General features: G+C 42.5%; 2 protein-coding genes across 5 annotated transcripts in view; one reads left to right on the forward strand and one right to left on the reverse strand.

The window, feature by feature from the left end:
* The window catches only part of tyw3 (tRNA-yW synthesizing protein 3 homolog), a 30,747-nt gene extending 26,924 nt beyond the window's left edge, over positions 1–3,823 (reverse strand). The window contains exon 1 of the mRNA XM_008114101.3: positions 3,626–3,823. Within this exon, the coding sequence (XP_008112308.1) occupies positions 3,626–3,823 (198 nt within the window). The remainder of the gene's footprint in view (positions 1–3,625) is intronic.
* Positions 3,824–3,998: 175 nt separating this feature from the next.
* On the forward strand, positions 3,999–18,175 carry LOC100565913 (quinone oxidoreductase). 4 transcript variants are annotated; one of them, XM_003223045.4, is made up of 9 exons: positions 3,999–4,129; positions 6,943–7,059; positions 9,649–9,801; positions 11,819–11,982; positions 12,100–12,151; positions 14,089–14,238; positions 16,279–16,380; positions 16,680–16,775; positions 17,853–18,175. In XM_003223045.4, the coding sequence occupies exons 2-9, from the start codon at positions 6,949–6,951 to the stop codon at positions 18,015–18,017; spliced, it is 993 nt and encodes a 330-aa protein (XP_003223093.1). In that variant the 5' UTR covers positions 3,999–4,129; positions 6,943–6,948; the 3' UTR covers positions 18,018–18,175. The 4 variants fall into 4 exon arrangements, with proteins under 4 accessions (XP_003223093.1, XP_008112307.1, XP_062834217.1 ...); XM_062978147.1 differs by having other exon boundaries at positions 4,082–5,356; XM_008114099.3 differs by lacking the exon at positions 3,999–4,129 and adding an exon at positions 9,222–9,382 and having other exon boundaries at positions 6,922–7,059.
* Positions 18,176–27,094: the final 8,919 nt, after the last annotated feature.

Here is a 27,094-nt window from a genome sequence, read left to right on the forward strand (position 1 = left end):
GGCCCCGCATATATTCAACAGGCTGTGCAAGGATTATGTAGAATTTTGGGCATAAAATGGAAGTTACATTGTGCATATAGACCCCAATCTTCTGGAAAAGTGGAAAGAATGAATAGGACATTAAAGGCTCAGCTTGGGAAACTTTGCCAAGAGACAGGATTGCCGTGGACGGTGGTTTTGCCCATGGCATTATTAGGAATCAGATGTACACCACACAAACGGACAGGACTCTCCCCTTTTGAAAGACTCTATGGACGACCCCCTTTGAACTTGAAGGGAGCCTTAGAGACAGGAGCTGAGCAGCACCTCATAGGAGAGAAACAGACATTGGCCCAGGTTCAGGCTTTGGGCAGACAAATGCAGCAGTTAGAAAAATACATTTCTGAATTGAACCCACCATTCCCTACCACACCTCTACATTGTTTTTCACCAGGTGACGAGGTTCTGGTCAAGGATTGGAAGATTGAGCCATTGGGACCCAAGTGGCGAGGACCCTATGTTGTGCTCCTGTCTACCCCCACTGCAGTGAAGGTGAAGGAGATTAAGCCGTGGATACATTACACCCGTGTAAAACTAGCACCTGAGGAGTGGCGGACGGAGCGAGTTCCTGGTGAGGACCTGAGACTCAGGATCATCCGGCAACTCCCTAAGGGGTCAACAAGGCCATGAAGCTGATCCCTTCGGGTGCAACGGAGCGTCGGTGGTCAAGTATGTCGCAGCATGGCCCAACAAAGGCGCTCTCCGGGAGATGGTGGCTAGACATTTTGAGAGGAAAAAGTGGGAGACAAGCTATGAGGAGGGGAGGAAAGCGCACTGTGTTTGGTATATTATTTGTGCTGAGTTTTATTCTCTCTTTTGGAAAAAGAGCACATGGGAATTGGATAAAAGAACATGCCAATTATATGTTTGAGCAGCACGGGAAAGAGGTAGCATTAATATATGAACACCCCCTCACCGTAGGAGATTTTTCATTTCTTCCCGATTTAATTGATGAACCACAGATTGTGTTGGAGGGATTGTCCAAGGCTCAGGAGGGTCCACCTACCGTGTTTTCTAGCATACCGCAAAGGATAAATAAAACTCGGTTTCGACGGTTTAGATACCATACCTCCACCAGGGGTTTGTGCTTCTGTTGTGGAGGATCGGGAATATGGAATTCTGAGTGGAAACACTGGGGAACTAGGCAGGCGTTCTTTTCCCGATTAGGCAATTATTCCCATTGTCGAGACCGGTTCTATCTACATGGACGATTTAATACATCTTATGTCTCACGATTAAATCTAACCGCAACCGAGTGGGCTAGCATGTATCCAGATTATCCCACATTTAGTGTGAATGATTCTATTGAGGGCCTAAAATCTTATATGAACATACTGCAACAATTAACCCAACTGAGCCTAGGTAAAAGCCTCTGTCCGTTATGGCAAATTAGGGATCCAAATCTATGGTTTTTCTTTGATAAATGGGCCACAAATTATCACCCCGGCAACTACCAGTGTGTCGGTGTGGGTTATTTGACATTCCCAGTTCAGGTCTTACACAAAGGGCATCAGCGCCTGAAACGGGACATTGTGCAAACAGGCCCTCTAGGACCAGAATGCTCGGATGAGGTCATTATCAACAAGGCCCTGTCAGGTTCAGAAGCCTCCCGTGTAGGAGGAGGCCTGATCACAGGCTTGTTGACCCTGGGTGCTTACCCAGGGATTGTAGCTCAAGCAAACCGTAGAAGTGTTCTAGGCCTGACTTGCCGCCTTGAAAAGTCCATAAATGCCACTGGTAAAATTTTCCGGGAAATCCAGTCTGAAGTAGAAGAAATCAGCCAGATGGCCCTACAGCATAAGTTGGCCCTTGACTACCTACTGGCGGCCAGGGGGGGGTTATGCGCCATGGTTAGAGGACGTTGTGTAGTGAAATTTCATAACTTGAATAATACTATTGAAGATGACATCGAGTCATTACAAAAGTTAATTTACAATAATGTCCAGGAGATAGAAGGTTGGTCTCCCTTCTCCTGGGTGACTAGCTGGTTACCCTCAATAGAATGGTTGAAGAACATATTGTTGGTAGGGATTTTAGGATTGTTCATTGTTCTCATAGTTATGTGTTGCACTCCAATAATGATGCAAATGTGTACTAGGTGTGTCACACAATCTTTACCTGAAAAAAAGATAGCCATACTCCAAGCCAAGCGGGATTGGATGGAACCATAATGCTTTGCTTCAGCTTTTGTACATGCGCTTCGCAAAAAGAAAATGGGGGAGTGAGGCGGGGGGGGTTAAGGAACCCCAGGAAATACCATATATGGGCAGAGATGGCGACAGCTAGCGACCCGGGTGCATAAACTCACAGAAACATGTGACTTCTGGGAAATCATGTGTTTCTGAAGAAATGAAAGCTAAGGATAAACAAACAGAGCATGCGTACGCAGGCGCTCTGAAAGATTTGTGAGCACGGCACAAAAAGGGTGCAGCCGGCCTGCTGGTCAGCACAGATTGGGCAGCGTCACAACTCTAAGCCAATGAATTTGCTTGTGGGCGGGCATAACCCGAACCCTGTAGTGTGTATAAATGTTCACTCAGCATGCCACTGGCCGGTTCCCCTGGAGAAGCACTTACTTTGTGCTAGGGGGACCCCTAGTGGCCATTAGCGAAATAAAACTGCTTTCTGGGAAATTCCTTCAGTTGTCCGTCTTCAAAATTCCTCCACTGCGCCAACAAGAACCGTAGCACGAAGGTTCCGCTACAATATGAGCTAATTGAATTGGGATCCTATACCATTTAGTCTGTATATTTCTTTGTATTTCTCTAATCCTTATGTGCTTGATTTTTTTTTATTGATTTAATGTCTGAATCATTGATATTCAAGTCCTCTTTCCATATCTCGGCCAATGTGTTTCAATTTATATTGTTGTTCAACTAATTTCTTGTATATAAAACCCATCAGACCTTACTCCTTTTCTAATTTCCACTTTAAAATTTGGTCAAGATCTGTTTCTGGACTTCCTTTTTCCTCCAATTCATAATCCTTTGTTTCAGTCCATCCCAAAAAAGCCAGTTACATTGACCACTGTTGTCTTTTATCGTTTCCTAATCCTTAATGGTCCTATCTGGGTTTAGGAGGTCTCTTATCAATTTCACTCCGTTTTACATTTGTTTAAACACATGAGGAACTGTGTTAACGGGTCGCAGCATTAGGAAGGCTGAGAACCACTGAGCCAAGGGGACTCCTGTCATCATGCAGAGTGTTCGAGTGCCAGTGAGCCATTTGCCCCTACAATGTGAGGGAAGTCGAACAGTATTTTATGTTGAGTAATGAAGGGTTTGTACGCCAAGTCTGACCCTGGTCCATGTAGGAGCCTTTGTGGTACAAGCCAGCACTTACTATTAGTATGTGTGCCTATAGCAGGCCTGGGCAAACTTGGGCCCTCCAGGTGTCTTGGACTTCAACTCCCACCATTCCTAACAGCCTCTGGCCCCTTGCTTTCCCCCCTCAGCCGCTTAAGGGCCTGAGGCCGTTAGGAATGGTGGGAGTTGGGAGTCCAGAACACCTGGAGGGCCCAAGTTTGCCCAGGCCTGTTATAGGCAGGCAGGCAGGCCTCTGTGAAGGGTGCGTGTCCGGCTCTCACCTGGCCGCGCGGAGGGGGGCGGGGCTGCGGAGGCTGCTCCAGGACGACCACGCGCCCCGAGCACGAGCTGGTGGTGCAGAAGCCCTCGCGGCCGTTGAGGAGCCGCACCAGGCCCTCGATGGGCTCATCCACGCTGCCCTTGCGGCTCCCGTCCGCGCGCGACAGGCGCTGCGCTTTCCAGCGCTCGAAGTCAGCCATCAGGACCGGGAAACGGCGTCAGTCAGTTCCGAGGGCGTGAGGGCGCCGCCATTTTTATTCCGACGGCGGCGCGGCTGGGACAAACTTGCCATCGAAGATACGAACGCGCGCCCGTTTAAAGTAAAAAGCCAACGTTCCCACTCAGGTGGCTGCAAAAAGTCCCTCGGCTAGGCAAAGAAAATACACTGCGCATGCGTGTACGTGGGAAAGTCCAGTCAATCTGGAACCTAACTGAAGCTGCGTCCGTAACATTAGTTGGGTGCAGGCACAGCTTTCGTCGGCAGGGGGCGCCCTTGTGGCTGTCAGGTGCGAAATATAGATGGGAGGCAACAGTGGAAGGGAGAAGTATGAAGAGATTGTTCCCTAATGAATTTGCCCACCACCAACAGCGTTCTCCCACTAAACTTGGGAAAGAACCATCACCAGGGCCGTAGCCAGAAAAAAATTTCGGGAGGGGTTTTGAAAATTTCGGGGGGGGGGGGGTTAACCCCTAGCACACACCCCTCCCCGCTACAAACCTGTCAATATCTGCTTGAGATAATGCCTAGAGGGACTCTTAATGTTTTGTGTCTCATAGACTTAGCATGGGGATTTGGTTAACCAGTTAAAATTCATGAGTAAACCAGGTTTTTTTTATAACCTGAAAAATTTCGGGGGGGGGGGAGGGTTGAACCCCTAAAACCACCCCTCGCTACAGGCCTGACCATCACCTTGCTATTTTGAGTTAGAATGCAGTATTAAGGGCAACTGCACTGGAAAAATGGCCTTCAGTGTTAAATCACAATTCCCCCACTGTCAAAACAGTGAATTGCTTCTTGCTGCTGGGAACTCCTAATACCAAGGAGCCTAGCTTGGCCCCAGATCATTCCTGACTTTGGTTCCATCTACATTGACCATTTAATGGAGTTTCACACCAATACTGAAGAAAGTGTACAAAATCCTGGAACCAGTTTGAAGCCCAGCTGGTAGTGACACAAACCACAGAGCTTTCTTTCACATGCCTTTTTAATGCTTTAAACTGCATTACATCAGTGGTTTACAACCTGAGGTCCCCAGATGTTTTTGGCCTACAACTCCCAGAAATCCCAGCCAGTTTACCAGCTATTAGGATTCCTGGGAGCTGAAGGCCAAAATTTCTGGGGAGCCCAGGTTGAGACCACTGCATTATATGGTGAGTATAGATGGCGCCTCCAGCTAGTCAGATCTTTGATAATAAATTGTAATTAATTGAAGTATCGATTCCTTCATCAATTCACTGTATTAATGACTTCTTATTCTATCACTGAAGTACAAGTCTTTACCTTTTAATTGATTATGTCTACCTCACATCCCTGATCACTGTATTGGACTCCTTCATGTTGATTGGTACTGTAACTGTTCATTTTAGATTGAACTGTTTTTACTGCTGTTTTATGATAGTTTTTATTTTGTTTGTTTGTTCATGTCGTATGTTGTTTTGACAACTGACTGTTTTGTACATGCTGGAAACTGCCCTGAGTCCTCTCGAGGAGATGGAGCTGTATATAAATAAAGGTTTATTGTTGTTGTTATTATTATTACAGTATGATTATTATCATCACTTAGATTGAATAGCCAATTTTATTGTGTGGCTGTTTAAGGAAAGGGGAGGGAAGGAAATCAATGTGCTGCATGTTACCATGTGAAGGCCTAAATACTCTAAAGGCCTCAGATCTTGTCTGATCTTGGAAGCTAAGCAGAATTGGCTCTGTTTATTACTTTTATGGGAGACTGCAAATGAATATCAAGTTCTGTAGGCTGTACAGTACTGTAAGGGAAGGAACTGGCATTTGCCATCTTAAAGTAAAAAGGAGACAACCAGCTTATTATTTTTTATACAAGCAGCCTTTATTGATTTGACAGCCAAACGAGAAAGAAAATTCTTGGTGTCTTGGTTTTTAGGGGACCTTCCAAACAGTCATATAACCCAAAATATCAAGGCAGATAATCCACAATATCTGCTTTTAACTGGGGCCCCTTCCACACAGCTGAATAAAATCCAACATTATCTGCTGTGAACTGGATTATATGGCAGTGTGGACTCAGTTCAAAGCAGATATTGTGGGATTTTTTGCCTTGATATTTTGGTTTATATGGCTAAGCAGAAGGACCCTGGGTTAGCTGAGTCTGCAATGCCATATAATCCAGTTCAAAGCAGATAATGTGGGATTTTATACAGCTGTGTGGAAGGGGCCTAGGTCTGTTCCTTGGGTTATTTGGGACCCTGAGTCAGAAAACTACATTGGAGAGATCACATCAGATCTAATTTCTTAGGGTCTTTCCATACATCCATATAACCCAGAATATGAAGGCAGAATAACCTACAATATCTGCTTTGAACTGGAATATTTGAGTCCACATTGCTATATATCCCAGTTCAAAGCAGATAATGTGGGATTTTATTCAGCTGTGTGGAAGGGGGCTTAGATATGGTGTCTTGAATGACTGGAAAGTTTGCATCATAAATCTGTGCTTTGGGTTTGAAATAAGTAGAATTTCATGTAGCTTGCTTTTCTTTTAATTGTGAATATATTTTCTTCATTCTTAAAAAAGATGTATTTAAACAGTACATTAAAATATCCTGATTTTTAATGGGCAACCGGAGTGGCATATGTATCTCAAAAACTGGAGCTGAAAAGGGAAAATTGCTGCCCTTTTTGGAATCAACAAGTCAAATATACCCAGGAACAGGACTAAAATTTGGGCCACCAAAATGTGTGTTTTGGCCCTCAATACATTTGGATAAATGTCTAAACAAAAACATTTGCTTTATCATAACCTCCAAATCCTATGACTGTTCTGTCAAAATCCGGATGACCAAATCATTTCTTTAAATGACAGCTCTCAAAATACAGTAAGTCCTTATTGAAAGCGTGACAAAGAACATTGCTCCTTGCTTCTGTGTTTGTCTGTGCAAGCCTTTCTGTGGCGATGCTGTTTCTCTTTATTGATAGGCTAAACATTTTGGTAAAACTAAAACCCAAATGCGATGAATAACAGAATGAGTTGGGCGGTGTCCCTCTGATTTATTTTATCTATTTTTTCAGAGATAAGAAAGGCAGTCAGGTTTAAGGCAGTGTATTTTATCTCTGACTTGCCAGGTTGCCATGGCAACAAAGAAACAGATGATGAAAGCCATCAGCGTGTCTGAATTCGGTAACCCTGAAGTGCTTAAGATGAAGAAAAACATTCCAGTGCCGGATCCAAAAGGGAACGAGGTAAAAACAAAACTCTTAATTGGAGAAAGAAAAAAATGTGTGATTTCTGCCACTACTACTACTACTACTACTAGGAGCTTTATCCCAGGAACTGTGGCAGTCCCAAGTGGCAGTAGTAACAACAGCAGCAATAAAAAGTTGTTCAAGGATTGTAATACATGTCTATTTCTCAGGCTGGATATACACTGTCTTATAATCCAGATTGTCAAAGCAGATAATCCAGGTTATCTGCTTTGATCTGGATTATCTGAGTCTAATCCAGTTCAAAGCACATAATCTGGATTTTATATGGCAGTGTAGATAATAATATAATTCATTTATATTCCACTCTATCTCCCCAAGGGGACTCAGAGAGGATTACAGGTACATATATGGCAAACATTCAATGCTGTTATACAATGACAAAGACAGACAGTACATAAACAGAGGCAAGGCTTTCCTCTTTTTGTCTCTGGCATCTGGCTGTGCTCAACTCGGCCATGGGGAGGTGCAATTGTTTCATTTTCCACACCGAGGAGCCTGCCGTCCATGGACGCCTTTCCTGGTCAGAATTTTGCCGGCATATTTTTCAGGGTGTCTTTTACCTCCCCACCAAAGTGGTACCTATTTATCTACTTACATTGTTGCCAGGTGAACAGAAGCTGGGCTGGTGGCAGCAGCTCATCCTAATCTGAGCTTGAACTGCCAACCTCCCGGTTGGTGTGTTGTCAGAAATATCACTGGTTTAAGGGGGGAAACACTGCTTTTATTGCCCTGGACTAGAGGTGCTTGCTTTAACTCAACATATCCTTGAGGTGCAAGATCTGAGAAATGAACTTATTATTAATTTATATGCTACTTTTTCTCGCTTAGTGAGACTCAAAGCATCAAACAGTACTAAAAATTAGCATACTGTATACTATTAAAACCTAAGGACTATAAACCATGTATGGACAAACTTGGTCCCTCCAGTTGTGGGAGTTGAAGTCCAAAACACCTGGAGGGACCAAGTTTGCCCATGCCTGCTATAAACACTGAAACGGAATTAAATGTAGAACTATCTAAAACTGAATACAGTAGAGTCTTGCTTATCCAACATAAACGGGCCGCAGAACGTTGGATAAGCGAAAATGTTGGATAATAAAATCTATTAAATGTCAAATTACATTATGATTTACAAATTAAGCATCATGTTTTACAACTAATTGACAGAAAAAGTAATTAAATACACAGTAATGTTATGTAGTAATTACTGTATTTATGAATTTAGCTCCAAAACAACTCAATGTATTGAAAACATTGATTACAAAAACACTGATTACAAAAAGGCAGACTGCATTGGATAATACAAAACATTGGATAAGCGAAGGTTGGATAAAGCGAGACTCTACCATATTTCATTGTTTAATATTTACACTCCCCCTCTTTTTCATGAAAAAATGGTGTGCGACTATTATGTGAGGAAAAAATCTGCCTTTGATTCTTCAGTTTCTTTCTTTCTTGCTTTTACAGCACAATGTCTTACCTCTGAAAGAGGAGCTGGAGGGATGATCCAGCTTCAAACAAACCGCTCCATTTCCATTTTGTTTTGTTTTTTAACTACAGAGCCATTTGGGGATGATTTTCTCTTCTTTCCTTCTTTCTCCAAAGACAAGGAAGTTTAAAACAATAAATGGAGATCTCTGAAGCTCCAGTCTCCCCTCCTCCTTCCTTCTTCTGAAGCAAGGCAGTTTTTAAAAACCTGCCATGGAACTCTTTGGAAGAAGAGAGAGGATCTGAGTTCCAGAGATTTCCATTTCAGATTTTTAAAACTTCCTTACCTTGGAGGAAGGAAGCAGGAGGGAAGACTGGAGCTTCAGAAATCTCAATTTCATCATTTTTTAAACTGCCTTGCCTTTAGAGAAGGAAGAGAGGCAGAATCAGCCGCAAATGGCTCTGCGATTATTGTGCGAGGAACACAAAAATACCAATTTTGCCACCCCCAACATGGGGTGTGTGACTATAACGCAGTGGTGACTATTATACTATGAAATATAGGTACTTAAAAGTATTAAAACTCTCAGATTGCATATGGTAGCTTTTTCTGGGCATGTAATAGTTAAAACTGGACTCTTGAAAGTTACTTTAGAAAATAGCCCGATTCCCATTGTTCATTGAAGTAAAACTGCATTTATTTTCTTTAGAGTCTGTTGATTTTGAGGCTATCTCTGATGACTTTGGGGCAGCAGAAATGGGGCTGGGAGAGGCCATGTGAGGTCTGTGGGCTACACTTTCCCTCATCAACAACAAATGCAGTTAGCTGGTGAAACCAAGGAAAAATGATTACATGCTTGATCATACTGAGGTATAAATATTCAACAGTATTCCTGTACCTTTGTATTACATAAAGAGAAGTCAAGGGTGGGGGTTCCTGGGTGGGAATGGGGAGGTGTTGGGGCTAGGGAAATGTACTTTGATTGTGGAATATCAAAGATTATACAGGGTGTTTGAAAAAGAACTTCCTAGTTTCAATATAATTTACATTGAAACTTGGGAGTTCTTTTTCAAACACCCTGTATATATTTCACAATAAAAAAGAAAAACAAAAACAAATGCAATGTTATCCTCCAGGTTCTCATTAAGGTTCACGCTTGTGGTGTTAACGTAATGGATACCTATATTCGTGCCGGATCATATGCAAATGCACAAGTCTTACCCTATATACCTGGTACAGATGTGGCTGGGGAGATACAAAGAGTTGGAATCCACGTAGCTAGATTCAAGGTATTCCAATTTAAAGATATGGTTTATTTGCTGTCTTTTATGTAGTACAATTTGAGCAACATCACTGTTTCTTCTTGTGAGATGTGATTTCTATACCATCTGTATTTCTGAATTGTTGCCTATAGATGTCCATGTAAAGAGAGTTTATTGCCACATATTGGCTTTATTGTTTCATTCTCTACTAAACAGATATCTTCAAATATGTCCTTGTCAAAAACTGATTTTCCATAAAGATTTCAGCTTGTAATGTTTTTTATAGTTAGTAAAGATAAAGGTTTTCCCCTAACATTAAGTCTAGTTGTGTCCAACTCTGGGAGTTGGTGCTCATCTCCATTTCTAAGCCAAAGAGCCGGTGTTGTCCGTAGACACCTCCAAGGTCATGTGGCTGGCATGACTTCATGGAGCGCCGTTATCTTCCCGCCAGAGCGGTACCTATTGATCTACTCACATTTGCACGTTTTCGAACTGCTAGGCTGGCAGAAGCTGGAGCTAACAGCGGGAACTCATCCTGCTCCCTAGATTTGAACCACTCACCTTTCAGTCAGCAAGTTCAGCTGCCCTAATTTCAGAAGTTGTTAAGAGAAACATTGTCTTATTTAGATAAACAAAAACCCCCATTATACCTTGATTTACCATTCCTTAGATCAGGGGTGTCCAACTTTTAAAACCCAGGGCCAGTTTACTGTCCCTCAGCCTGTTGGGGACCCAGAGTATAGTTTGAAAAAAAAAACATGAACACATTCTTATGCACACTTCATATGTCTTATTTGTAGTGCAAAAAAAAAAAAACTATGAAAGAACAATACAATAGAAAAAACAAACAGTTTTAACCAGTGTAAATGTACCAGTCTTTCAATGGGAAGTGTGGGCCTGCTTTTGGCTGATGAGAGGGTCAAGTGTATTAGAATTGTTATTGTGTGCCTTCAAGTCGTTTCAGACAGTGGCATATGCTGCCTCAGAGTCTGGTGGAGTTTCCTTCTCTGGAGGTTTTTCAGCAGAAGCAGCATGGCCCTCTGTCAAGAGGGCTTTGATTGTGGTGCGGGGGGGTGGGGGATCTTATAGTTGCCACCTGATTCTCCCCTTTTCTTCCCAGGGAGGAGTTACAGCAAAGGGCAGCCTTTTTTGGAAAACATGGGGTGGTGATCCGGGATGAAGGTGGGGCAGAGAATGAAGAGATGGAGAGAGGGAAACCAGGCAGGTGCTCAACTTCCAGGGCCTGCCCTTTCTGGCCATGCAGCAGGGGCGGCCGTAAGCACCTGGGGTAAGCAGGATAATTGGGGAGCCTTCCATTGCAAAGAAATAAGAGCCTTCCTTTGCACAGAGAGAGAGAGAGAGACAGAGAGAGAGAGACAGAGAGACAGAGAGAGAGCCGCTGGGACGAGTTGCCTGAGACTGGAGCCACCCAAGGAGAAGGCAATGCTTAATCAGGGTCAAGGAATGCAATAGGCTGCCATCTCTCTTTTTCTCCTCCTGAGGATCCCACCTTTTTGGAGGCCCTGAAGAAAGGAAGGAAGAGAGGAACAAAACAAAGGGGGTAGGATTGGAAAGAAAGGGCTGGTGGAAATTTGAATAGGGGCTGCAATTGGCCCCTGGGCCAGACTTTGGACATGCTTGCCTTAGATGATAAAAATAAAAAGAACAAAGGAATTAATATGAAAAATTGACTATGTGTGAATCACATATGTTTAGATGATGAATAAAATATTGAAATGTGAAGCAGTCAGTTGTAGTACAAAATCGTTATTACAGAGACAGTAAATCAAATAGTTGGGTTTTTGTGTTTTTCATTTTAAAATTTGTTTTAAATTTGATTTTTAAGATCTTTTGCAGAACCCCTATGATGGTTTTACTTAACCCTAACTCAGTTTGAGATCCGCTGGTTCTGTACTATTTCTGTGGCTGTCTTGTGTTTAATTAACCCAGAATTAAGTTTTGCCACTTCTTTTCCTCTAGCAACCATTGCAGAAAACACTTGGGTACAGTGCTTCATTTTTGTGCATTTGTTTTCTTCTACCAGAAAGGAGATCGGGTTTTTACTCTTGGTACAGTTACTGGTGGTTATGCTGAATTTACTGTTGCAGCAGCTAACACAGTCTTTCCCTTGTCTGATAAACTGAACTTCAAGCAAGGTGCTGCAATTGGAGTTCCTTATTTTACTGCATACCATGCTCTGTTTCAAAGGTAAGATGCCATCCAAAAATAGTCTTTAAGCAATAAAATAAAATAAAATAAAATATTTTTATTCCCTCCCTATTTTCTTTCTCTATAATCATTTGAAATTATTCTGTGTTTTTTCAGAGAAGTGATCAAAGCAGGAGAAACTCTGCTAATCCATGGAGCAAGTGGAGGGGCAAGTATCATGAAAAACCATCCTTTGTTTTTAAAAGGATTTATTCTAGATAGAATGCTTTAAGGGAGGCATGGTCCTGGGAGTTGATGATTTGTTCTGATCACAATGTTTTGATTGATATGACAAAGGAGTGTTGGAAAAATGAAACTAGGGATTTTCATAAAACTGATTACATCCTTGAATGCTTAATGACGGTTATTGTTTTTATTACTGTTCCTTTAAGCATCATGGTAAGGATTTAAAATTTGCCTTTTTTGTTTTTTTTGTTTTGTTTTGTGTTTTTGCCGAGATCACTGCTTCTTAATTGTAGGTCCCAACCGCTAAATGGTGTCTCTTTAGCTTAGTTCAATGTTGGGGTCACAAAAAAATTCACAAGAGTAAAAGGCTTCTGAATGCTACCTATTTACACCAATCTGTTCACAACAATGTGCAATGTTTACAGTGGACTCTGCAGAAAATGTTTCCGCTGTACTCCACGGCATGTTTAACAAGCCCCACAAATGCTGATTTATTATCAACAATGTACTTATTTTATATATCTATATACCCAGGATCACATACAACTTTACTGGGTGACAGGGTGTAATGAGTAGAAAAAGTTTTAGAAGTCCTGGCCCTTGGCCACATAGACTATGCAAATATCAAGGCTCTTCATATGTTTTCCTTATGATCATGAAAGACATATGAGAACTCAATCCTGTGTTTTGTGGTTGCTGTAGGTAAAATCACGGGACTCCTGCTCCGTAATTGCAATTATTCCCAAGGCCTAATTTATAGTTTATCCTCCTTTCTCCCAAATGCAGTTATTGTTTATTTTGACATTTACATGTACTTACTGAACTGGAAGATTTCACTGCTACTAAACCTCTTTTGTGTATAAAGCTTGCTATTGACTATATTACCATGTTTATGAAAAGCTCTTTGAGCATTCTCATTCTCTAGTGAGTTCATTCTACAGAGTTCCTATAATACCGTTGTCATCATGTCCTAGTGCTGTCTAGAACTGCTAGAAGTTTTAGTTCAACATCTGGAGGACTACACTTTGCCCATGCCTGTTGGAATACATAAATGTGCAGAACCAAGAGGTCATCTATGGGCTGCCTTTAAATATGGTCCCTAAGTATGGTGTTCATAGGAGATTGCTTATACCTGTCTTGAGAATTTCAAGACCAGATTAATAAATGCAGTGATTCAGCTATTATTTGGGAAAGACATGTGTATATATGATTGGAAGGTTTAATTACTATTTCCCCTAATTTTGTTCCCATATTTCTTTGCACAAGAGCAAAGATTTTAAATCCTCACTATGATGCTTACAGGAACAGCCAAAACCTGTGATGGACATACAGAAATTCCTCCACAGATTATCACATATCTGTGGAGAAATTTCTGTATGTCCATCCAAAAAATTTATAAATGTTGCCACTGCCATGTTAATATTCACCAAAAAAGAAAATATTAATGTTAATATTCACACAATGTTCTTCCACAATTTCCGACATCATCTTTTTACAATATCATATGACACTACCGATCCCCCCAAAGTTTTCAATATATCATTGTGGATTTCTGTAGGAGTCACCCCCTTCTTTTGCAGGTACTTAATCACCACTCTCTGCTCGACAGGATCCATTCTCCTACTGAGCCTCCACTTCTACTCCTTCATGAACCCATAATGAAAAAACAATATGTTCAAACATGTTATTTGATGCGCACGCTACATAGACATTGTTCATGAATACTACTCAAAATCAAAATCATGGTACAATTCTAATTGGGTCAAGAGTAGAGCATAAAGATCAGTCATCATATTTTGGAATTTTGGAGAAGGATGCTCACCCTGTATGCTGTTTTAACGTACTGCTGTTGGAAATGTCAAGACATTGTTTGTTGACTTTCCCTGTCTTTGATTTTTTTCTTTACCTCATGTTCCTTAGGTTGGAATGGCAGCATGCCAGATTGCAAGAGCTCATGGCATGAAAGTCTTGGGTACAGCTGGGACTGAGGAAGGAATGAAACAGGTTTTAAAAAATGGAGCCCACGGTGTTTTTAATCACAGAAAGAAGGCTTACTTGTACCAAATTAGGGTAATTTAGTCTCAAATCCAATTTATTTATTTATTGTGTCAGAAGCTAATTGAGGGTACAGTTATCATGTATTTAAAAACACAAATAAGGTTAAAAACTTAACATTACACTAAATATCATTTGACCAGAAGCTGGCCACTTGGGAGTGCCTCTGGTGTCGCTGTAAGAAGGTCCTCCATTGTGCATGTGGCAGAGCTCAGGCTGCATTGTAGTAAGCGATCTGTGGTTTGCTCTTCTCCACACTCGTATGTTGTGGACTTCACACTGTAGCGCTATTTCTGAAGATTGGCTCTGCACCTCGTGCCAGAGCATAGTCGGTTCAGTGCCTTCCAAGTCACCTAGTCTTCTGTGTGCCCAGGGGGAAGTCTCTCATCCAATGTCAGTCATGGATTAGGTTCTGGGTTTTAGTCTGCCACTTTTGGACTCTTGCTTGCTGAGGTGTTCCTGCGAGTATCTCTGTAGATCTTAGAAAGCTATTTCTTGATTTAAAGCATTGGCATGCTGGCTGATATCCAAACAGTGGATGGGCCGGAGATATCACTGCCTTGGTCCTTTCATTATTAACTACTACTTCCCAAGTGATGTCAGATGGTGCAATACTGGCTAAAGAGTATAATTTCTCCAGTGGTGTGGGGCATAGACATCCATTGACAACGCGACATGTCTCATTAAGAGCCACATACACTGTTTTAATGTGGTGAGATGTATTCCACACTGGGCATACATATTCAGCAGCAGAGTAGCAACGTGGAAGGGCAGATATCTTCACTGTGTCTGGTTGTGATCCCCAGGTTGTGCCAGTCAGCTTTCATATGATATTATTTCTAGCACCCACTTTTTTCTTGATAGTCAAGCAATGCTTCTTGTATGTCAGAGCACGGTCCAGGGCAACTCCCAGGTATTTTGGTGTGCTGCAATGCTCCAGTGGGTTGCCTTCCCAGGTAATCCTCAGAGCTCAAGATGCTTGTCTGATCTTAAGATGGAAACCACACATCTGCTTTTTAGATGGATTAGGAACCAGCTGGTTTTCCCTGTAATAGGCAGTAAAAAGACCTAAAGCTTCAGAAAGCTTCTGTTCAACCATTTCAAAGCTACCTGCTTGAGCAGTGATGGCATGATTGTCAGCATAGATGAAACTCTCTGTCCCTTCTGGCAGTGGCTGATTATTTGTGCAAATGTTAAACATTGACGATGCAAGCACACTCTGTTTTTGCCATTGGCTTCTCTGGTCCTGGAAATCCAATTGTTAGTCCCAAATAGAATAGACATGTGGGATTACTGTTGACTTATTAAACTGCATTGGTTTAAGAGGTCTACTGTCTGGCTTGCACTAAGAATTTGATGTTGAGTCTTAAAGTTCAAGCCCACTTGTCTCTTCAGAAATTAGTTTCATTTAATTAGGTCTATGTATGTCTAGGTTGCCACTTTATGGTGTAATTCCCAGCAAATTTGCTTGGAGCATTTTCCAACAGAGTTCAGTAGACTTTATTCAAGGTAAATGAGGATATCATTTGAGGCTTAACATAGTATTTCAGAACTTTCATTTAATATTCAGAACTCCTTTCAATTCAGTGATAGCCACATTTTAATGTTTTTGTTATCTAATTTAAACCAATTTACCCTTTCTCCATGGTATCATTATTATTTTGTCTGCAACACAGTGAACACTTTTAGATTTTTCTAACTCAGGCAGAAATAGAAAGTTCATGGGAAGTTAGCTTAGCCTCAAGAAAAGACCAAGTTATTTGAAGGACTGTATCCTTTACGAACCTGCCAATGTTTTGAGATCTCTTGCAGATCCATTTCTGTGTCCACTCTTAAAGGTACACTGTGTGAGAAACTGCTTAGTGTTATCTTTACACACATAAGTGATAACCTGTCTGGCTTCAACGCGATTGAGGACTTATTGTACAAGGGATATTCCTGTCTGAACAATATGCTGGATTTTTAGATTTGTTATTGTTGTTAATATGTTATGAATTATAAAATATGTTAAATTGCCTCTGCACTATGCTGAACAAATATTCATTTATCTGGTAGGAAACAAGTGGTATTCAAAATATAGATGTGATACTGGAGATGCTGGCTAATGTCAACCTTTCTGAAGACCTGAAACTTCTGTCAAGAGGAGGAAGAGTGATGGTATGAACCCATTTGAACAGCTTAAGGAGAACCTTTCAGTAAAACACTGTTCTTACATACTTCCAGTTTGCTTTTGATTTTTGGTGATGCTAGCTTGAATCTATCAGGCAGTCTTCTGTTTGGAAGCTTTTGCCTTTTTCTGAAGCCGAGATATTACGACCTGCAGAAGGTCACCCCAGTGGTTTTCATGACTGAACACAAAGAATGGAACTCTGATCTCCAGAGTTTAGCCCAATGCTTGAAGCATTACATGGCTACGTGATTTTAGAATCTCCTTTTCCCCAACTCTTTTGTGACAGATTGTGGGTTGTCAAGGACTTGCTGAGATTGATCCTGATGACATGATGCTGAAAGAATCAATTATCAGAGGAATTTCATTCATCTCTGCATCTAAGGTAAACAAAGAAAGGATGCGATATGTTTGCATCATTTATTAAGAAAAAGCAACATGACTTTTTTGTTATAGAGCCTCAGATTATTTGGCACATCTTTCACAACCATAGTTCTCTATGCATTTTAGCAAGGGATGCACAATATGTGGGTCACTTGTGGTGCCTCACCTTTTAAGGTGCTGCTTCCAACTTTCCCCACAGCCCAGATGATCAAGATCCTCCTGTTCATCTCACTAAAACTACTGCTTTTCACCACAGCAGCAGGAAAATGACATCTTCTTGGGAAAGGGAGGAGAATGCTTTATCTGATCCCTAGATCCCAGTGAGCAGAGATGAGGAGGCGTAAGCTTCCAGCCCATTAAACGGTGTAGGGACAACAACATACACATATGAAAGTGTCTCTGCACATTCCCAGCAATAGCCTTAGTGTAAGCCAGAATTTTATTCAAGGGTCTTCTGACTTCTGTGATTTGTGTCTAGGGTTAAAAAAGTAACTTTCTGCTATACTGTAATTATGAGGGTTTTATACTCTTTATTCACTGTAGCCACCCTGAAACTCTCCTTCAGAGGAAAGGCGAGCTTCTGGGATCGTAGACTAGTATATAGAAAGAGACAGAAGTGAGAGGGAGGGACCTAGAGGAAATGGTGCTGAGGCATCAGTTGATTCATCATTCCCACTACATCCCTTTGCCATATCTGTGTTTCCTCAACCCTTAAGAATGGTTTTCCAAGGGATTTTTTTGTTTAGTGGGCAGAGAGGCGAGAGAAGACCTGCCCACTGGAGGATTCTTCAAGGTGATTTCTGGCTGAAGTGCCCACTTTTCAGAATCTAAGCCTACCTTTTCTGCTGTGTAACACAGCAAAAAGGATTTATGAACATAATATGCTGCTATATACTAAGCCAGATCAGTGGTTCTTCTAGTTCAGTCTCATTGACACCAATTGCTAGACACTGTTCTGAATTTCAGGTGGGATTCTTTCCCAGAGTTACCCAGAGATAGGAACTGGAACCTTCTCCATTTATTTTTGGAGGGGGCAGAATATTTTTTTAAATTTATTGATTGATTTTCCTTTCTTTAGGAGGAGATGAATGAATGTGCTGCAGCTATTCTTGCAGGTATAGATGCAGGCTGGCTAAAACCAGTAGTAGGCCATGAATATCCGCTGGCAAAAGCAGCAGAGGCACACAATGACATGGCTGAGAACAAAGGTGCTTTGGGGAAGAGGGTGATTGTTATATGTTAAATTATGTTGATAAGTGCATTGGAAGTAATCATAGATATGTTGATCGTAGGCTTTATTCATCACACTTCGGACTGCTATGTGAAATATAATTTAGATATAAGAAACAAGAGATGCAAATTATTTTGAATAAGATATATTAAATATTGATATATAAAATAGCAGATGTTTCTCATGTTTTGCTTGACCTAAAGATCATACTGTTGATCATTCTAAGAACTGTTTTTTCTCCTATACCCTACTTTCTCCTCCATGAAAATCCTAATTAGTGCATCATGTTGATTAATTTGCATTTGTTGACCACAGTATTTGGTCCCAGAAAGGTTTTGATTATTGATTTATAGTACATTAATAATCTTTCTTAAATGTACACATTTACATAGGGTGAAGTTTCAGTGCTTTTGAGAGTACCATAATTGAATTTTTATGTATGTTGCCTAGAATCTTTAAAAATAGTAACAGCATTGAAAAAATATTGTCACAATTGCCACCAAAAGGACTGCAATGAATTGGGCAATGTAGTCCCAAAATGGATATCATGAGAATATGAACAATCCCTTTTTACTAGTGCAATAAAACTTAACAGCAAGCAAACTAGTGAAGCTGAAAAATGATTTTTTTAATAGTGTCACCAATAAAATGAAAAGATATGTTTAGCTTCAATCTCAACTAAGGACTTATACAGTGACTGTACCACCTTTTCACTGATTTGTAAAGTTCATTTTAGTAGGGACTAGCAATTGGATTTAGGCCTATAAACTTAAAACAAAACCATTACAAAGCAAGGAGAGGCGGGTAATAAAATAATTACAGTAGAGTCTCACTTATCCAACATTAGCTTATCCAACATTCTGGATTATCCAACGCAGTCTGCCTTTTAGTAGTCAATGTTTTTGTAGTCAATGTTTTCAATATATTGTGATGTTTTGGTACTAAATTTGTAAATACAGCAATTGCTACGTAGCATTACTATGCATTGAACTACTTTTTCTGTCAAATTTGTTGTAATCATGATGTTTTGGTGCTTAATTTGTAAAATCACAACCTAATTTGATGTTTAATAGGCTTTTCCTTAATCCCTCCTTATTATCCAACATATTCGCTTATCCAACATTCTGCTGGCCCGTTTATGTTAGATAGATGAGACTCTGCTGTAATTTGAACCTAATCTTCTGCTTCAATCTGTCACCCATTTAACAAGAAGGCAAATAATTTCCCTAAATCACTGACTAGTAAATAGGATTAGAACAGCTGAAGTTAATGACTGTTTCTGTTAGGGCAATGGATCTCAACCTGTGGATCCCCAGTGTTTTGGCCTACAACTCCCAGAAATCCCAGCCAGTTTACCAGCTGTTAGGATTTCTGAAAGTTGAAGGCCAAAACATCTGGGGACCAACAGGTTGAGAACCCCTGTGTTAGGGAGATGGTAGCCAACTTTGTTTGCACAATAATTGAAGCTCAGCTTCCATAAATATCTTGTTTTCACTTGCCTTATATTTGGAGGAAAAGAGCCTCTTAGTGAGACATAAAGGCATTCCTTGGATATTTAGGTTACAAGGAGGAAGAGTTGTACAAGCTTCCCCTATTTATCTTGGCCACTTTCCTTTTAGCAGAATTACCAGGAAAATACTGAGACATCTGTGGATGGCAGCAGAGTAGTTATCTCAAAGGTCCTGTAGTTCAGTTCCACTGCTGAAACAAGAAATTCACTGCTACACCACCCATAAAAGATGGCAGTTCATAAATAACAATTATTATAAAGTTGGCTGTAAAAAATCAGAATCCACTTGAAAGAGATGTCAAACAGGAGTTTCAACCAAAATGTCCATACATGTAATTTTTAACTGGTTTCTGAGAAGAGAGACATGGACCAAAAAACCCACATATTTATATATTTTTATATGTGACAACCTCTTTAATATTTTGAGATTGCTAGAATATTGTGGATTATCTGCCTTGATATTCTGGGTTGTATGACTGTGTCGCAGGGCCCTTAGTGAAGAGGGAGAAGAGACAGTTCCTGGCATTCGAGTTCTCAATGGGGAGAGCTATTACTTGTTCTCAGGCCCCTTCTGTACTGCCGTATAATTCAGATTATCAAAGCAGAAAATCCACATTATCTGCTTTGAACTGGATTATGAGTCTACACTGCCTTATAATCCAGTTCAGAGTGGATTATCTGGATTTTATATGGCAGTGTAGAAGGGGCCTCAGTTTCCCCTCACAGGAACTGTTGATTCTTTCCCCACTTTTGATGTACATACTACATAGTGATATGGGTGTTTAACAGAGCACTGCTCATAGAACATAGGTAGAGAAGTGCAGCAATAAGTGAATAGTGGTAAACACTGTAACAAACTGCAACAACAAATCAAATGTCAAATAAACCCCCTTCTCGACAGCAACAGTTTACACTACAATGAACAGAAGCAGGCAGAGTGACTAGAACAATAGTGTAGTCAAGGGTGACCCCCCCCCCCCCCAATAGAAGGTAGTTTATAATCAGGGAACTTATAGTTTTGCCAAGGACACCAGGCTGAATAATAAGAGTTAAATCTTGGACAATTTGCAAAAAGGACCAACAACCACCACAAGGAACTCTTCCCATGTTAATTCTGTGTACATTTGACCAAAGGTTATATTCTATATTTTACATTTCATATATTTATAGCAGAAGGTCACAAGGGAAACCATGTCACGCAATGCGCCACACCTGAGCTAAGAATCTAACGACTGTTAAAAGTTTCCTACTCCAGTCAATGGCTCTCAGACAAAGGAACTGCCAGGCGTTTTGTCTAAGGCTGGGCTGAGGAAATTTTACATTTCTAGGCTTTAGGCTAATATATTTTATAACCCTGCCCTTCTCAAATTTGAAATGTAACCTTCTGCCTCTCTGTATCATCTTTGACACACATTTTTCTGTTCCCTTGATGCCTTTAGTAGACTAGATTCTACTAAAATACATCTTCTACTAGATAGCCTCTCTCCCCCCCTCTCTAACTACCTAACCCATAATCCCTTCCCTTGCACCAGATTCCCTATCTCATCACCTGTGTCAACCAACTCCCTGTGGACATGGAGATCTAGATGGTCTCTCGCCTTCATCCATGTCCTTTCTCCATGTGTTTTCCTTCAGCCCATCTAGTTTCTAGATGTCCTCGCCTTCCTGTACCCTCTTGCGAATGTCCCACTGTCATTTTCTATAATTTCATATTTCCTCCCCACAAGAGGACCAAGGGAGATAGGAGGCCCTTAGAGAACCTTGTGTGTTCTGTGGGGACAAGGCCTCCGCTCATATGGGTACCCCTGCAACCACAGCCCCTCATATGTGTTCATGTATAATCTTGTTATGCTTTTATGTTGAGTGCACAAGCCCCCACACTCACATTGTTTTGACACTCAGCTGATTACTGCCAGGAGTTCCACAGACTCCTAGAAACTCTGTACTTCCACTCTAAATAAGCTTCAGTCACTCAGAAATATTGTATCCCCTCTTCAAAGCAGCTACTGTTGCTGAAAAACGCAGGCAGCCACTCTCAATCAAGGCTCCATTGTCCTTTGCTACATTTTAACCAAGAGTAATAAATTGTATCCGCTTTTTGCTTTCACTTCCAGCCTGCAAAAGAGCTCCTTTTTTGCAGGCTCCTTTTGCAACCCAAAACTAACAGTAAACCCTTTTCTGAGCCGCAAATCTCCACTGGCTTGGCGGAGGTGGTCCAGGACTGCCTCAGGAACAAGGGAATGCATTTTTTTTCAACTGTGGATATGGAAACCCACTGGGCCCCCGTATCCATGCATTCACGGATTCGATCTGGACCAATTCCATTTCACTCCAAAACACTAAACTAAACTGCTATCTTGCTTTTTGCCACAACGGCCCCAGTTCCCCTCCTGACCGATGAATTGGCTCCCCCTTATAAATGAGTTGCCTTTTATGAATGAGCACAGGCAACGCGATCTGAAATGTCCTTCTGCGCCTTCCTATGAATTCTTAAGGTATCAGGGACCCCCTTTCCCCCTCCTGCATGAATCTTTTTGTATTCCTTGTGCAGTCTCCCAGTTCTAGGGGAACCCCCAAAGCCTTTCACCTACTGGGCTACTGAGGAACCTCTAGGATCCCTTGCTTTGACCCCCGTAGGAAACACAGGGGAGATCGAAGCCCCCTGAAAGCCCCATGGATGAAACTTGCGTTTGTCTCCCAACACAATGAGGATGCTGGATCTCCTTTTCTCCCCCTGTATGAGCACCACATGTGTCTCCTATCAATTTTATATTTTTATTATTGCATTTTATGATATATTGCCCCCATATAAAATGAGGCACAGTGACCTCGTTGTGAACTTTGGCCAGCATTCCATCCTGACCTGGGTGCCAACAGTTTGCCCCAGGTTCATATCCTGATTCGATGTACTTTATCATGATCATCATCTGGAAATAACACAATGGACTCTTTCTTAAGCCTCGGAGAGCCAAGCCAGATCACTTAAGAATGGAGCAACCTTTGGACATTCTAATCACTTCACATAAATGGCATATCTCCTCTGAGGAGAGGCAAGGTATGCCACAGCTGTCAAAACAATGTCATTTCCCCTTCTCAGACTCTGAATCACATAATCCCATCAAGACTGCTGATGCTGCTGCCTTTTGGACATTGGAACTGACATCCCGGTGTCAGACCCCTATTCAAGGGACTTGTTGTTTCAATCATTGTATCAATAGAACAGGTCTGGCTGGCAGGGCCCTGGGGCTCTTGCTGGACCGCTTGACAATTGACCCAGTACAGGGTCACTCATTAATCCTTTCATCAACATATGATTGCCTTTGTTTCTCCTGCTGCTGCGCCTCCATCTCCCCCATTGGCCAGCTGGGAGAGACATCATAGGTGGGGCTCGCACTCTCATTGGCTGTGGTGCGTGAGCCCTCGGACTGTTCCTTCTGGCTTCTGACATCAGGGATTCCCTTGACCAATCATCGTGAAGCCAGTCGGGTGGGCGGGAGCGGGAAATTCAAAATGTAAAAGTATAAAATGTGGATTTTCTTGTGTAATGGTCTGTCGGTTCTTTTTGCAACTTATTGTGACCGTCATCCTGCTCCAGCTGGACCAGAATAAACTTGGTGGCCTTTGCTTCGAAACTTGGTGAGACTATTATTGGGCATAGGGAAATTTTTATTTGCTTCTTGTAAGCTCGCCAGGTGTTGCACAACCCTCCTTCTGGACTCTTGTGCTGGTCTCCATTTCTAACAAGACCCCCAAATTTTTGATCTCCACATCACTTTTGTATCACTTTATATGATTGTATGTATTGGTGTGGAGCCCCGGTGGCGAAGTGCGTTAAAGCACTGAGCTGGAGACCAAAAGGTCCCAGGTTCAAACCCCGGGAGCGGCGTGAGCGGCCTCTGTTAGCTCCAGCTCCTGCCAACCTAGCAGTTTGAAAACATGCAAATCAAAAGGTACCGCTCTGGTGGGAAGGTAACAGCGCTCCATGCAGTCATGCTGGCCACATGACCTTGGAGATGTCTACGGACAACGCCGGCTCTTCGGTTTAGAAATGGAGATGAGCACCAACCCCCAGAGTCAGACATGACTGGACTTAACGTCCTTTACCTTTACTATGTATTGGTTTATAAAACATGAAGCAGGGTGACCCCGTTGTGAACTCTGACCAGCATTCCAGGACCTTGGGCACCCCAAGCCGCCCCCAGGACTTCACCTTTGTTTAAATGGACTTTCAAACACCTCATATTGTGGACAATAGCTTGATAGCCCCAACTTCGAGCCTTGGAGGATCAAGGATCAGGCCACTCGAGGATTGGGAAACCCTTGGACATGCTAATGACTTTTCAAAAAGGACATTAAGTTAAAGAATGTTGAGTTATCTCATTTTTGTGAGCTATTAGGGAGAACGTTTTCTCTTATTTTTCAAAATCTAGAGTCTATGACTAAGAAACTTGACCATCTCTTTACAGGGATTTCCCTAATATTAAGAAATTCGACACTCAAATGCTGCTCACGGAACCCAGAAGATGGCTTAGGGGCAACAAATCTGGGGTTGGAGTTGAAGTAGGTCAAGGATGGGAGGATAGACAGGGAGATGATGTTGTTCACTTAGATTGTGATTTGGGAGGGGAGCTGCAGAGGGAGGAGCAACGGGGGAAAGGGAATGGACAAGAGGGACCAACTTCAAGGTCTTTTGAGGACCACTCACAAGAACAGTTTAGAGGAAACACCTGCACCCCTGATGTCCAACAAATTGACCTTCTACAAAAAAAATGGGCTTTACAGCCCAATATGCTGGCAATCCATATCTCTGATTTCCAATTAAATAGGGGCAGGTGGTGCTCTTACATAACAGTGAGGAGATCCCTGGGCCAGATTTTAAGAAGAAGCCCTGCAAAGGTTAAAATTAAAATTTTTAAAATTAAAATCAACGGGCTCGGTAGAGATCATCATAGCCAGGACCGCTCTTCTGTCCTTTTGATAACATTCGAGGATGTTTTAATATCTGTGGAGATTCTGGAGATTGAAACACCTCAATTAGAAAGTTGGGGCATTTACATTAAAAGAGTTGTTAGAGACCGAATTATCCGCCCCCTTATCCCAGGACATAAATTAGGCACCCAAAGCAATGGGAATGTAAGTCGTCCCAAAAGCCCAGTAGAACCATCGTTGGAAGTAACTGTAAAAGATCTTGATTGCCCAAGACAAACCCAAATCCCCATGCAAGGAAAGACTCCTCCCAAATTATTGTTACCATCCCCTATTAGCTCCCCTCCAACTACCCTGAACACTCAAAATGGCCTTTTTCTACAAATGGCACATGAATTTCCCCTGTCAGCTTCCCTTCCCAGTAGTACCTTCTTTGATTCATTGGAATCAAGGAGCTGACTAACCTCCTCAGACCTTACTCCAGTTAGCTCTACCACCAGAGAGGGGGGAGGGCTCCAAGGCCGGGGGGAAACCATTGGGGTCGTGTGGGGTAGGAGAGGATGCGATCAATTCTATCATCCCAGGGAGAAGCGCATGAGAGTCCTTGCGACCCTGAGGAGAGATAGGCCAGGTAGCCTACATGACGGTCCCCCTGAACTTAAGGTCCTGCTGCTAAACGCCAGATCCGTAAATGGCAAAACAGCGATCATCCAGGACTTAATCCTGGATGAAAAAGTGGATCTGGCATGCATTACCGAAACCTGGTTGGATGAGTTGGGAGGGGTCAACTTCACCCAGCTGTGTCCTCCAGGTTTCGGTGTGTACCAGCAGGCCAGGTCTGGGGGGCGGGGAGGTGGAGTTGCAGTGGTCTGTTTATGTGATGACTCATGGGCCATGTAGTCCCGTTCCTAGTGCTGTTGTGACGGATGAAGAGGAAAACTTGGGTTTTCCACCATTTCAGCCAGAAAGGGAACTTTCCCAGCCAGAATTGGAGCCCTTGCACCTGCAGGAGGTTTGTCCTCCAGAAATCTGCCAAACAAGCCCTGAGTCAAAATCTCCCCCATTTTCTCGCCGTAATTATTATCAGCAACAAAAAGGAGTTCAGCAGGCTAATCGCAGAAGCCTGAGAATCGCAGCAAAGCATTCAGATGATTAAGCCTGCTTCCATGAGAAATTTTAGGGAGTCATACATCTGGGCACAGAGATTGACTTTCGTTTCTGATTCCCCAGAGAAGTGTTCTTTGGTGGGAAAACGAGAACCTATTTAGGTTCCTTGCCCTTTAGGAATCTTGCGGAGTCAATTCGTCAGCTACTGGAGTAGTGTGTGTGGACAGCGCTACTCCCGCTTCCAAGCCTCGTTCCTGTTTCCAAGCCTCGTTCCTGTTTCCAAGCCTCCGCTCCCAGCCTTGTTTACTCCCCGGATCTTGCCTTGCTTGCCAAGTAATTACCACGGATCTTGTTCTTGCTCCTCGTTTCTTGTTGCCTTGTTTCAAGCCTTGTGTTCCAAGAATCAAGTTACTTCCTAGCCTTGCTCAAGTTTCATGGACTAAAGGACCTTGTCATCTCCCCTCACTTTGCTTGGCAAAGTGAGTGTTTCGGTTATTGGATTACAACTTTGGACCTTAATATTTCATACTGGACATTGTTTCTTTGGACTAATTTTGACCTTCCCTGAAAGGTCTACTTCTGAACTATTTCCTACACTTGCTTTTATTAACTTTATATATTCCCTTAATAAAGATATTAGATAGATTCTGGCCTCTGTGTATGGTTATTGGTGCTCTGCAGCCTGGGTCGTGACAGTTTGACTCCGCCACCCTAAGCACCAATTAACCTAGGCCAGAATGTCTACCGGAGCCGGACCGGGGGCCCAGCCACTCAGCTACACCATCGACAAGGACGAAGTGGACCGTATCCGTGATAAGCTCAACGCGCAGGATGGTGAAATAAGGGGTTTGAAGGAGCGCGGAATCCGTCTCCCGGCCATGGTGTTGCCAACTAAGTTTTCTGGAGAAGCTTCTAAGGTTCATGTTTTCCGTCGCCAATGCCAGGCTTATCTAGAGGCCCGTGCTGCCGAGTTTCCCCAAGAAGACATCAAGGTGGCGTGGATTTACAGTCTCCTAGACGGGCCAGCGGCCAACTGGGCGACGGCACTGTTCGACCAAGTTTCCCCACATCTAAGATCAGCGCAACACTTCTTGGACCACCTTAAGGCGACCTGGGGGATCGAGGACAATTTGGAGGCAGCCGGCCACAAACTCCGGCGCCTCTCCCAAGGGGACAGACCCTTGTCCCAGTACATAGCCGAGTTCCGAGTGCTGGCCCATAACACCGGATGGAACGATGTAGCCCTTAGAGGACAATTTCGGGAGGGTCTCAACATCGAGATGCTGGAGGAAATCTCCAAGGTGGATCCTCCACACTCTCTTGAAGCACTCATTGATCAATGTTTACGAGCTGAAGTCATGCTTGCCAACAGAAGGCAATGGATCCGAGGCCAGAGCGGTAGGACCGGAGCGAAACCTCCCGCTCCCACCGGCGTCTAGCCGCGTCCAGTGTGGAGACCCCCGCCACCAGCCCCATACCCCAGAGGAAGCGAGGAGGTGCCGATGCAGTTGGGCAATGTGCGTCCCAGATTAGATGCCGCCGAGAA

This window comes from Anolis carolinensis, chromosome 4, assembly GCF_035594765.1.
Source record: "Anolis carolinensis isolate JA03-04 chromosome 4, rAnoCar3.1.pri, whole genome shotgun sequence".
Classification (NCBI taxonomy): Eukaryota; Metazoa; Chordata; class Lepidosauria; order Squamata; family Dactyloidae; genus Anolis; species Anolis carolinensis.

Excerpts from the sequence above, each read along its gene's own strand:
- LOC100565913 (XM_003223045.4), top strand. The coding sequence starts at position 6,949 with ATGGCAACAAAGAAACAGATGATGAAAGCCATCAGCGTGTCTGAATTC. Across the intron at positions 9,802-11,818 it reads TCCACGTAGCTAGATTCAAG|AAAGGAGATCGGGTTTTTAC; the intron begins GTATTCCAATTT and ends TTCTTCTACCAG. Across the intron at positions 14,239-16,278 it reads CTTACTTGTACCAAATTAGG|GAAACAAGTGGTATTCAAAA; the intron begins GTAATTTAGTCT and ends TTTATCTGGTAG.